The following is a 13,511-nucleotide window of genomic DNA, read 5'->3' as shown; positions in this document are numbered from 1 at the left end:
CAATATTTCGAAAAGTCGAAATCCTATAATCGTTTAGTCTACAGGTAAAATAAATTTACACTTGATGACGTCATATTTTAAGCCACTGCTCGTTCGTTGTGCTGACTTCCCGAGCAAAAAACTAGGGATTGCTATTTTCAAACTTAAATGCTATGGAATACACTTTTAATCAAATTTCTGTGTAATCTAGAATCATGTCGTCCTTCCATACGTCTTTGTCTAACGCGTAGTCTTCAATTTCGCAATACGACTTTGCAATTAAAATACTTTTAATGTAAATTTTAAACTACAGTATGCCGACTTCGTATTGGTCATGCCTGGATAGTTCAATTTGTGAATGTAGCCTGGATAAAGGCACCCCAGACCACATATTTTTCAGCTGCCCTACTAGAACATGCTCCATCTATGATAGTGTTCCACCTTCTATTTCTCGCCCCGTAAATTTCAAGATTCTATTATCTGTTTTTTCGGGTACCCTCTTAGAATTAATATCTGATTTTATTAGTACTAACAAATTTAAATTATAAACATAATTTACTCATATTAATATATCTGTAATGGTGATGGTATATCGTGATATTTTGAATTGTTCCAGAAGCCGGAATAGACTAAAGAGCAGTGTCAATTAATTAAACATTAAAAAAAGTGTAACTCCCATGACTGACTTGACATTGGCAAAATTACTCAAGAGAAGCCAGAAACTTAAAAATAGAATATAATAGTAAGTTTTAAACTTAGGAAATGGTAATATAAATATATGCTTGAATCTTATTGTAAAATCGTATACGGTTCCCCATAAAAAAATCGTTTACCCTAGTTCATCGAGTATATAACCAGAAATAGAGACGAAATGTCATTTAATTTGTTTGAAAACTATTCTGCCATATCATTGCTGTGACAAAAGCGCTGCGATTGGCCAGCCCGAATGTCTTCAACTGTTTCACTTCAATCGACCAGTTAACTTGAGCTTTGCTATAATGGACGAAAATTGCAAAATTACATAGTTAATATTTAATTACCGATGAAATTTGATTCAGTTTGTTTTGTAATTAGATGTTTTGCTGTTTTTCCCACACCACCGAATAGAACAACAAGGCATTGTTAGAGATATTATCTTTATTACAATAAATACAGAATATTTTTTGGAATATACGGAGACGTACATACAGGTCAGTAGTTGGCTTGTCTATAATTCTTATAAGAGAAATATTTACAAGAGCTGTATCGCTAATGTGTTACCAGGAACATGTGGCCCTTATTTCATCTCTATTTCTGGTTATATACTCGATGCCCTAGTTAAACGAAATCGTGGTACAGGGTCAAGAGCACGTCAAGCTTTGCAAATCCTTAAATGCAACTCTATGCCGCTTACGATAAGAACGGTCGAAAGTACAAAGTGTCAAGCTTGACGTGCTCTTGAGTGAACAATGAGTTTGGATAACCTTAGTTCTAAGGTTAATATTATGGATATCTTCCATCTTAATAAAATGGTTATTTTTACGGGAATATAAAATATTTGAGTAAATATACTGTGATGCTACGTGATACCAGTCTCCTTATTAAACTTTTCTATGAGAGTAACCCGAGCATATAACCGGTACACAGAACGAAGCGCTCGTTTTTGCAATAGAAATATGGTTTGTATATCTGCCGCTATACTCCACATGAGAATCCCATAAAAGATTATACTGTGGAAGTAACTAAAGTAAACTATTCTAGCAGTAAAATCGTCGATAAGCTCACGTATTCTGCGGACTGCGTATGCAGCGGAGAAAAATGGCACCGCTGCAAACATGATTTTACTCCATCTTGAAAAAAAAATTGTACAAATATGAAAATACAAAGATCCACTTCTTGCTTGTTGCACATGGAGAAATTCGTAAGATATGCTCGCTCGACTAGCAGAGCGGTAGCCACGTTGAGGCAACAGTCGCTAGTTCCAGTCCAGTCGAGGAATTTTCCTGTGTTTATTTTTTTTATGATTCCAAGTGACAACACGAACAAGTCGTGCGCCTGGTGGTAAGCGACACGCCAGTCCATAACAGTTGCAGTGCCTCTCAGCGCTTTAAATCACAACGATCAGAGGGGCACTGCACCCATCACTCTGAGACATAAGTAAACAAGTCCCATGTGGCTGAAATTTCAAAAGCACCCTTATCCTTCAAAACAATAACGCATTAACGTGAGTATTACTGCTTGGCGGCAGAAATAAGTAAGCTTCTTAAATACACAGTCCAGTTTTTAATAACTCATTAGAAAAAGTACTGGAAGAAATCCAAATAGCCTACGTCATCTTTTATTGTTGATTGCTAGTTGCTACGCCAAACAATCAATAGCAAGAAATTATAAATAAAAAAGGTATACATTGTATAACAAGCTTTTGTATAACTTACAATGTTCACAAGTATATTTATCGTGTTGAACATTTATTGTCATGCTACAATTCACTTCCTAACAACAGTAGGGCTCGTTGAGAAAAGAGCTCGTCCAGGGAAATACTGCCACCACACCTATTTCTACCGATATGCAGTAATGTAAGCGTTACAGTCCACCGTGGTCGAATGGCTTACACACCGGTTTTCATGGTGTCGCCATCTCTGAGGTCCCGAGTTGTCTCCCCGGCCGGGTCAGGGGGTCGATTAACCTTACCTTACCTTAACTCAGCTGTCGACCGATTACTTTTCATTTTATTCACAACACCCGAATCGAACGTCAAACTGTCGTATTCGAAACCGAACCGAAATGACGTCACACCCGTATGATTACTCGGACTTCTCGACCGGCAAAGGCTACAAACTTTATTCAGAACATAGTTATCGAATGAAAGTTACCGAACGTCCTATTGTTTACAAAGCATGAATGTAATACGGAAATCTCTTATTATTTTAAATAAAGTCTGGATTTTGTTCAATTTTATTAATGTATTTTAATGCAAGATTAATGCATTCCTATATTTTAGGCCTTTGAAGTCTTAAAAATGAATATAAAAGGATTTTAATTTTTCTTATAATCTATCCCACAGACTAACTCCGTAAACGCTGTTGGATAACGATATTGCATCCGAATCCGAATAGAACGTTTAACTCGGAATGTTCTGAATAACTCGGAAAACGCCCTTCGATTCGAGAACGACATCCAGTCGAACGATTCTGTTAAAATATCGAAGAGTTCTCTGATCTGGACCCCGATTGAATCGGAGTCCAATTCAGACTTTGCGATAGCTTTAGGAAACCTTGTAACGTCTCAAGAAAAAGTATCCTACTTGGAAGCCTCTGCCCGCTTCCCAGCCGTCAGGTGATCTTTTGCCGACGCTGCATCTGACGTCTCATTGTCCCCTCCATAATCCTCCTCCTCCGCTGGTACCAATTCATACAGAAAAACTATTATAATAAATCAGAAAGCAAAGTCCCCTAGCCAAACCTCAGGCTATGATAAACAAGCCCATAGGGATATAATCGCAACTCCCACTTCCTCTTTACTTAACGGTTCTGCCTTATTAAATGGGGCTAATACATCTGACAATGATAATTTCCTTGATTTATTAGTTTCTACACTTTTAAATATTCTGTCTCGTTTTGAAGACACCGATTTAACGTCTCACGTGCTTAATAAACTTTCCCCTATTATTAATAAATATAAAAATGGATCTGTTCCTTCTGCAGTGGAACTGTCGGAGTATCAGACCTAAAAGTCTGATCTCATATTTCTTATAAATAAATATAAACCTGTTATAATCATCCTCTTGGAAACACGGCTAGTTCCGGGACCGATATTCCGTATTCCGGGTTATTCACGTGTTCGGGAGGATCGTGCAGATGGGTATGCAGGTACTCTAATTTTAATAAAACATTCTACTATCTTCCACAAAATTTCCCTCCCTAACCACAGTACTAATGAAATTAATGCTGTTACAATCAGGGCTTTTAATATTTCATTCCTGTCAGTCTATATTCCCCACCCACATCACTCGCTCACACCTGAGCTTAATGTACTGTTTTCTGCCATCGGTTCTCCTCTCATGATCTTTGAGGACTTTAATAGCCACCACACAGCTTGGGGTTCCAACAGAAATGACTCATTTTCTCATTTGCTGTTAGATGTCTTTGACGAGTTTAACTTATGTTTTATCAATGACGGCTCTCCTACTCGCAGATCTTTTCCTAACCTGGGGGTCTACTCTCGATCTCCGTCAGACATCCGTCCGAAACAATTACTGCCAAATAAGCAATACTTGACCAAATGAAAAGACGCGTGATGCGAATGTAGCTTCATACTGGATACTTGTCTTTTAATTTTTTTGAATATTACTTATTTCACAGTAATTGTGTCGGACGGATGTCGGACGGAGATCGAGAGTAGACCCCCAGGATACTAGACGAGCTGTGGACATTACTTTGTGCTCTCCTGACTTAGCGCCCAGTTCTACTTGGAGGACTCTTCCATACATTTTCGGAAGTGATCATTTCCCCATTCTTGTTTCCAGGACAGGCAGCTGTACTCCATCAAGGCAACACTCTTCTCTATTAAAATTTAGTGTCTCTAAGGCAGACTGGGATAAGTATGGTCAATGTCTGGATTCCGAGCTGCAATCTCTGCCCAGTATTGGAGATTTATCTTTACAAGAAACCTATTCCACATTTGTAGCATCTATCAATACTTCTGCAATGGCTTCTATCCCCCAGAAAAACACATCTCGGAGCCTTATTTCCTCTCCCCAAGGTGGGATCATGAGTGCTCGGCTATCCTGCTTCGATCCTTCACGTTGGCTTAATGATTTTGTAAACAAGCTATCCATGGGTGCCCAGTCAAGAGGAGGCTTCTACATTTGCTGCAAGCTTGGTCTCTCCAGAGCGTATGAATGACCCCTTCTCATTCTCGGAACTGCTCCTAGTTTTGGACCATCTAAAAGACTCCTCTCCGGGTGTAGATGGAATACCATATTCCTTATTGAAAAATGCGAGGACTTCTGCTAAGACGACATTTTTAAAATTGGTTAACTCCATATTCCTTTCAGGATGTCCTCCCGAGGAGTGGAAGACGCATGTAGTGGTTCCGATTCTGAAACCGGGTAAAGATGCTTCCGATTCTTCCAGCTATCTTTCTATCGCTTTATCATCTACCTTAGCAAAAATTACACCTTATTAAAAATCGGTTGAAGTGGCTCTTGGAAAATAGAGACATTTTAGCTAAGCATTCCGGAAAGATAGACCAATTTCATTTTTAATCTCTGCTCGGGCAGGACATGCTTGATTCGTTTCCAAGGAGATTTGGTTGCATCAAGGAACGTTTGGAAGGGTCGGAAGGGTCTGTTCTCAGTCCTTTGCTGCACAATATTTATACATATGATCTGGAGAGATCAGTGAACAGTTTTTGTAGTATCCTCCAGTACGATGATGATCTGATTACGTATGCCCACGGCTCGTCACTGGATGACATTTGTTTCCGTCTGAATTCCGCTCTACAGTACCTTGGTGATTGGTTAGCTGACCATGATCTTTCTTTGTCTGCTCCTAAAAGTGGTGTAGTAGTTTTCTCCCGGAAAAAGAGTATACCACAAGTTTCCATCGCTATTCTAAAGCAGCGTATATCAGTATTTGACAGTTTCAAATTTTTGGGCATCATTTTAGATTCTAAATTGACAGGCGCCCCCCATTTAACCTATATTGCCAAAAAGTAAGAGAGAAGCATTAATATTCTCCGCTCCTTGTAAGGCACTAGACGGGGCTCCCATCCATTCTGCCAAAAAATATTGTATAATGCCATAATCATCTTCTAATCTTTTTTATTGGAACCATGTTACAAAATTGTCGTCAATTTGTGGGACAAAATCCAGTCAAAGTGCCTCCGTCTCTTCATCGGTGCCATGAAGTCTTCCCCAATAAATGCTCTCCAGGTAGAGTGTATCGAACCTCCACTCTTCCTGAGAAGGCAGCTTCTAGCTGATAGATTTTTCATAAGGTTGCACAAATGTCCCTTCATCCTCTCCTAACCAAGCTCCATGAACTATCTGATCTAACTAGATCCTCTAAATATTGGCAAGTCAAAGAGATACCCTGCATTCTCTAAAGCTATCATAAATTTATCAAAATTAATTATCCTGTCTTTCAATGCGTTAAAAGTCCTCTTTTTTCTTGTCCATATGATGTAATAATATTTAAACCTAAAATTATCCTAGACTTTGGCATTTACAAAGATGCCCCTGCTGTGGACAGACAGTTTAATAAAACTCTAGCTAAAGACTGACAAGGTTGACTTACCATGTATACGGATTCTTCTAAACTGGCAGCTGATGGTTGTGTTGGTGCAGCTGTATGGATCCCTAAGTATGGAATCATTTTAAACTGCAAATGTCCATCTCAGGCATAAATATTCACAGGGGAATCTACAGCCCTGCTTGAAGCCCTTAGTTATGTTGAATCCCACAAACTGAACAAAAGTACAATTTTCTCAGACTCAAAAAGATGTTTACAGGCTATTTTGGCAAACCAATTCATTGGTAAAACTAAACACCATATTATCCTGAAGATCAAGGAAGTTTTATACCAATGTCATTGTAATAATATACAAGTTGTGTTAGCGTGGGTTCCAGGGCACAGTGAGATCCAAGGCAATGAAACCGCAGACAAGTTGGCAAAAAATGCTATTCAAACAGGTTGTCTTTTGCATTATAAGATGTATACCTATGATCTCTTGCCTCTAGCTACTACTGGAGCACTGAGTGGAACAAAAGTAAACTCACTAAGGGCAAATATTTTGCTGACACCCAAACATGTATTCCCAAAAAGCCTTGGTTTTTTATCTATAAGGGATTTAGTAAAACTGTAACATCTACAATATGCTGACTCCATATTGGTCATACCTGCACCCCAGTCCATCTGGCAAAACTTACAATACGCGATAGCTCAATTTGTGAATGTGGCCTGGATAAAGGCACTCCAGACCACATATTCTTCAGCTGCCCTACCAGAACATGTTCCATTTATGATAGTCTTCCACCTTCTATTCCTCACTCCGTAAATGTCAAGTTTCTATTATCAGTTTTTACTAATCCCCTCGTAGAATTAATATCTGATTTTATTAGCACTAACAAACTTAAATTATAAAACTAATATACTTATATTAACATACATATATGTAATGGTGATAGTATATTGTGTTGTTTTTTATTGTTCCAGAAGCCGGAATAGACTAAAAAGCAGTGTAACTCCCATGACTGACTTGACATTGGCAAAATTCTTCAAGAGAAGCGAGAAACTTAAACTTTAACTTCAACTTTTGTATCTATGGCTCCGTCGTTTTGCGCAACGATTTCGCCAACGTCAGGGTTGAAAGACGTGTAGAGCGGATAGAATAGAAATGATTCTTTGACTTTGACACATTGACCTTTTGACAACACTAATTAGGTTATTGTCAGACTTTCTGTCAAAATAATTATCGTCACACTCGTGCACGAACCCTGCGCGGACAGTTGTAGTACAAATAAAACCGCCATCGTTCTCTGTATAACACACAAATATTTTGCACACCATAATCATCTCAGCCCGTTAACACCCACTGCTAGGTATAGGCATCCTCTTTTGCACGCCAGCTCAATCAGTCCTCATCTACAATCTTCCGGTGCACCACTGGTGCAGGTTAGGTTGGCTTAGGGGGCAAGGTGTTGGGGTCCCCCTTACACCCCACATTTCAACTCACTATATCGAAATTATTTTAGTAACGTGCTTATTTTCTTTTCGCTATATAATTATATATATAATAGTTTATTTTATAGTTCTATATAATTTTTTTTATTCCCTAACACCCAGTAACCACGATAAAGCAACACATACATTATAAAGTATACATATTTTTCTATAAATCTGGAAATGTCATTTCTGAACGCTGTGGGTATAGTTTTTATACTTCAGTGGACTATGATCTTTAGCATTAAACTCTGTTTTATGTAACATTAAAAATGAATTATAGTCAGACAAACTTTGTAATTGGCTATACAAGTCTGTAATTGAAGGTTATAAATCAAATTTAAAAAGCTGTAAAGTTTGCAAATAAGGAAGTCACAACGATTATCAACGCATATAAATGACGCCAGTGTAAAGGCATGGTCTAAGGCTGCGGTTCCACCAGAGATGTGCGAGGTAGCTAGACGGTGTGATGATGAGTGGCGGACTCTATCAGCTGTGCGCAGATGGGGTGCGGTGTGGTGGGCGGAGGTGAAGCGACGGCGAGCTCGCTCTCGTACCTCGCACGCATCTCTCGCTTTTTTAATCGACTTCATAAAAAGGAGGTTCACAATTCGACGTATTTTTAACCGACTTCAAAAAAAGGAGGAGGTTCTCAATTCGAATGTGATATTTTTTTTTGTATGTATGTTACGCGATAACTCCGGTATTTGTGAACCGATTTTCACGATTCTTTTTTTTTTGTTGAAAAGAGGGTACCTCCATAATTGTCCCATTTCATTTTGAAGAAAATCATAAAACGGTAAACGATTTCAATAAAACTGTACTTTCCTGGAAGAACTTTTTCACAAGGAGTTCAATTCCACAAGGTGTCTCTGTGCTACATTGAAACAGTGTCAAGGCACAATTCTAGAACATCCTGTTCTTTGAGTGCTGATCAAAGACAATAAAAGCAAGAAAATTCAACAGATTAAAGTAGATTTTGGCTACAAGTCATAATTACCACAATAAATCAATTAGTGGTCACAGTTGACAGACAGACCTTGAAAACACCCTGATAATAATATTAAATATTGTTTTACAAATTCATTGTCAATTGAATTTACATATGAGAAGGTTCTGTGTTGTCTTATGTACAATACTGTTACAAAAATTTGCTTCCATTCCGTTCCACCGTAATATAAAGTGAGCATTAATTAGTCTTACCAGCATAGAGTAAAATATTAAGTAATATAAAATTTCTGACAATTTTACCACAATGTTTTCTTTTCTACGCCTATTGGTCAGTTTTAATTACAAATACAGACCTTCTTCTTATTATGTCAATGCATCTTTTATTTACTAACTTCGAATGATATGTTGCTACTTTGACTGTGCCGTCTGTAGCCATGTAGCGATCTTCTCTCATGCAGGTGCAGCAAGTGCTGCATGGACTGTGTCGGGGCACCACAATTACAAATCAAAATCAAGTAAATGCAGTAAAATGTGTATCTATGTTGAGTGTATTGTGATGAATTGCATGAGCTTTCTGATAATTCAGCATGTATTTAATATTACAGGTTTTTGTATAGTAACATACTGGGTTTCTTAGAGGCTGCAAGATGATTTGGAATAACGCTTGTTGTAGAAAAGACAATAAGGACCATTTATTTTGACAACCTCGGTTACCCAGCGGTTTGCACAACGGGCAGTGGATGACGAGGTCCCGGTTTCAATTCCCAGTGTAAGCGATTTGGATCATGAACTTTTCTCTATTGCTTCTAGTCTAGGTATTCTAGAAAGTGCCACAGAGAGAATTCTGGTCCTCTGGTACACACAGTTCAGGGATTTCCCTAGTTTAGTCCGGCACGTCACCACTTGTCACCAAATTCTAGTTACTTCATCTAAGAGTCCTGCGTATATACCAATTTAAGTACATACATTTCCCTAACCTTTAAAGCAACCGTATTAGAAATTAATAATACGAAACTACACCTTGATGATGTAGCGGTATAATTGATAATATAATTGTAGTAAGATTATCACATAGAACATGCTCCAATGAAAACATACCAAGACAATACCTATATTATGATTTGCAAAGTTTACATACTTGTGCTAATTGATTGAAAAAATCACACAGGTCAATGACCACGGATTGAATGACACTCCTCAAAGCCCGAATTTTATGTAACCCCAGTTAGTTATCACCAAAAATGTTTTTGTATTGACAAGGTTAAGTTTTCTTAATGACAAATATCGTGATTTGGCGATGCTTGCAATAATTGGAATGAAATAAAAATTTTTGACGATTAAGGGTATTGCACTTACGGCTATCCATTCGAATGGCACTTCGAAACGTGAAGCGAAGTCTGGTTGAGATTCTCCGTCAGCCAGACCAGCCAGGAAACCGAGTTCAGCGCTCAGATCCGCTAGTTCGGCTCCGATTCGGTCTGCCCTGTCCGCATCGCCCAATTCGTCTTTCAAGATGTCACCTATCTCGTCAGACACCGCCGCCACAGCTGACGCGACTTCGTCAGAAGGCACACCCTCCTTCCCCATAGCTTCTCCACCACCGGCGTACAATTCAGATTCCTCTGAAGCACCCGTTCCATTGCGCCCTGTACATTTCTCCACAGAAAACATCATTTGCGAACTGAATCACACGGGTGAAACAGCCAACGAAACATCTAAAGTCACAACCGTACACGATATATCACTCAAACAGCGAATATTCACGCGTAACGAGACGAGAAATCATTTTTTCCACGGCACCGATATAAGCCCGAACTTTTTGACAATACCAATATGGCGACGATATTTTTAGGCTTTTGTGACCAGATGAGAGGATAAAATTATAATATTGGTATGGCAACACCTGAAACAGATACAGCGTCATCTATTGGCAAGTAGCGAAACTAATGGCAATCCTCTGTTCATTTCAATTTCATGTAGTAACATTTTGCTTTATCAACACAGATGACAGATACGCAACCACTGTAAGCAATGTCCTTGTCTAAATAAGTAGGTTACATCATTTTAACAAAATAAAAATCGCAATATTTTGACATTAGTAGTTTGTGATTAATATTTTAGGTTACATTCTTATTTACCAACAAAAACTTAAGAAAATGACTGAATTGGCAACAATAGCTACAATAAAATGCAAACAACAAGCAATACGCGCTGTGAGATTCAACGTAGATGGCACTTATTGCCTCAGTTGCGGTGCTGATAAGAAAATAAAATTATGGAACCCACACCGTCAACTTTTGTTAAAAACTTACGGTGGTCACGCTAACGAAGTGCTAGACGCAGCTGGATCCTGCGATAGTAGTCAAATAGTATCCTGTAGCACGGATAAGTCGGTAATTCTATGGGACGTAACTACAGGACAGCCTATTCGCAGGTATAGAGGCCACGCAAGTTCTGTCACATGTATAAAGTTTAACGAAGACTCTACAATGGCTGTTTCTGGATCTGTTGACAACACTGTGTCTTTTTGGGACATTATAAGTAGGAGACAAGAGCCTGTTCAAGTTTTAAAGGATGCTAAAGACACCATTACGTCTATACAAGTGACTGATCATGAGGTAGTTATGTTTTTTTTATACAAAACTGTAAATACATAGTCCTATAAAATTTACTTAGTGTTAGGGACAATACAATCACATTATAGGAATAAAATTTGGCGAGGCTGTAATGACATATATCTGTTATTGCAGGTTTTAACATCATCCGTTGATTGTCACATAAGATTGTACGATATAAGAGTGGGAAAGATGATTTCAGACTACATTGGTCACATTGTTACATTTGCAAGTTTAACCCATGACGGGCAATGTTATGTGTTAAATTGTAATGATGATACTATTCGATTATTTGATAAAGATTCCGGTAAGTATATAAATTTCATCATTATTACCGAGATTATTCCACTAATTAAGAAAAGAACTCTAGATAAATGGAAATATCATTTTGGAGAACAATCAGTGGATAAAGGCCTTGGAATATGGTACAGAAACATCCAGAGTAATCCACAGTGGGTTGGTTTGATTCTGTCAATATAGTGAGGAAATATCTTGTATTGGCTTTTAAACTGCATTCTGATCACATTCCAACTAATAAATTCTTTCATATTTTAAACCAAGGTTTTAAACCATCCCCTTTGTGCAGTACTTGCAATAAAATAGAGGATCTGTATCATGTATTGGTGAAATGTAACCATAACGTAGCCCTGAGAGGTACAATGTTTGGGAATATAAGTTTATGCAATGCACAAATTGTTAGCTCAGAGAGCCTGTATGTAATGGAGCTCTAAACTTGTTCAAGTTTTTGAACATGTCCCGTGAGTAGGGAAACCAGTATCCCTCCCATGAGGCTGACATAGTCGCTCAAGGTGGCTAAAGCCTCAATAAAAAATAGTTTTAAAAAGTAAACAAATAATTATTTACTTAGCGATTATCACAGGTTTTTTACAACTAAACCAAACCAGTCAACTTGTGTACATGATATAGCGGAAGAAAACCAAAAAGTCATGTCATAGACTGGTGATAATAAAAGCTGATATCAAAAAGTTGATAGCAGTATGGCTTCAACATTCAAAATTTACCCTCTCCTCAAATGGCATAGTGATGCTACACTGCGTTAAAACAACAATACAACATAATCTTTATCTTCAACAATATAAGCTTACATTTCTTTAAACAAGAACTACTTTTATTAGTAGTAGAGCTCAATCTGAAAGAATTCATCCAGGTTAGTACAGCCACCTTACCTATTTCTGCCGCCAAGCAGGAATGTCAGCATTACTATGTTGCAGTTTTGAAGGGTAAAGGTGCTGGTGAAATTACAGGCACATGGGACTTGTTAACTTATGTGTCACGGTGACGAGGCAGTGGTAGTGCCCCTCAGATCTTTGAAATTTAAAGCACTGAGTGGCACTGTAACTGTTATAGACAGGCATGTAGCTCACCATCAGGTGCACGACTTGTCTGTACCGTCACTTGATGTTGTAAAAAAAAAATGCAGAAAATTAAGTGTTCATATAGTTTTTTTTATTTGATTTACTAGTGATGCTGGAAGCAAAAAATAATGTGTTTCGAGAATAATATACCTAGCTATTAAAAAAACACACTGCTAGACCACAGCCAAATATTTCAATTTTCAAAATAACAATATTTATTTGTTCCAGGCGAACTTCTAAACAGTTATACAGGGCACAAGAGTAAAGACTACTTGTTAGAAAATGCAATTAACGCCAAAGACAGCCATATTATTTCAGGCTCAGCCACTGGTGAAATTTTCTTCTGGGACTTAATATCCAGTACTTGTACACAGAAATTAGTACATACAATGAATAAAGCTGTTGTATCATTGAGTTACCATCCTACGGATGACTTTTTGTTGACAGCTTGTGAAGATGAAATTAAGTTGTGGGGGTTGTGTGTTCAGACAGACATAATTGATGAATAGTTCTATTTTTAGTAAATAAGGAAGATACGTAAAAGTTGGAGCAAACTTTATACAAATATGCTGACAATCCAGGTTATTATTTCAATGTTATAAAGCTTACTAGACCACATAGGTTCCCTCAAAAACTATGTTTAAGAATGCAAAAATATATATATATTTTTTTTTTTCTGTTTTTGTTTTTGGGGAGGATAAGTAAGAGATGTGTGGGGATTGTAACAAGTCTGTGCCTGCTTCATTGGTATAATTACAACTTCTATTCCAATTCCGTCAGTAGAGACGTCTACATCACACCACATTTTCCAGACATCTGCAATAACATAATACAGTGCTATTAGCTAGCCAAGATCAATTAACTATCTTCTGCCTTGAGTTCGCTGA

General features: G+C 37.8%; 2 protein-coding genes across 2 annotated transcripts in view; one reads left to right on the top strand and one right to left on the bottom strand.

Annotated features, from left to right (window-relative positions):
* LOC113234437 overlaps window positions 1-10,307 on the bottom strand; it is a 68,711-nt gene extending 58,404 nt beyond the window's left edge. The window contains exon 1 of the mRNA XM_026469747.1: window positions 9,990-10,307. Coding sequence (XP_026325532.1) covers window positions 9,990-10,307 — 318 coding nt within the window. The remainder of the gene's footprint in view (window positions 1-9,989) is intronic.
* A 357-nt stretch (window positions 10,308-10,664) lies between these two features.
* On the top strand, window positions 10,665-13,256 carry LOC113234539 (WD repeat domain-containing protein 83). The gene is made up of 3 exons (XM_026469881.1): window positions 10,665-11,251; window positions 11,384-11,555; window positions 12,853-13,256. The coding sequence occupies exons 1-3, from the start codon at window positions 10,790-10,792 to the stop codon at window positions 13,131-13,133; spliced, it is 915 nt and encodes a 304-aa protein (XP_026325666.1). The 5' UTR covers window positions 10,665-10,789; the 3' UTR covers window positions 13,134-13,256.
* The last annotated feature ends 255 nt before the right edge of the window (window positions 13,257-13,511 follow it).

The sequence above is a fragment of the Hyposmocoma kahamanoa genome, unplaced genomic scaffold (assembly GCF_003589595.1).
Source record: "Hyposmocoma kahamanoa isolate Upper Pololo Valley unplaced genomic scaffold, ASM358959v1 84, whole genome shotgun sequence".
Lineage (NCBI taxonomy): Eukaryota > Metazoa > Arthropoda > Insecta > Lepidoptera > Cosmopterigidae > Hyposmocoma > Hyposmocoma kahamanoa.
Note: the sequence above shows the minus strand (reverse complement) of the source record. Positions and strands in the feature narration are given on the sequence as shown.

Coding starts and splice junctions, on each gene's coding strand:
- LOC113234539 (XM_026469881.1), top strand. CDS start 10,790: ATGACTGAATTGGCAACAATAGCTACAATAAAATGCAAACAACAAGCA. Junction 11,252..11,383: donor TACAAGTGACTGATCATGAG/GTAGTTATGTTT, acceptor CTGTTATTGCAG/GTTTTAACATCATCCGTTGA. Junction 11,556..12,852: donor ATTATTTGATAAAGATTCCG/GTAAGTATATAA, acceptor TATTTGTTCCAG/GCGAACTTCTAAACAGTTAT.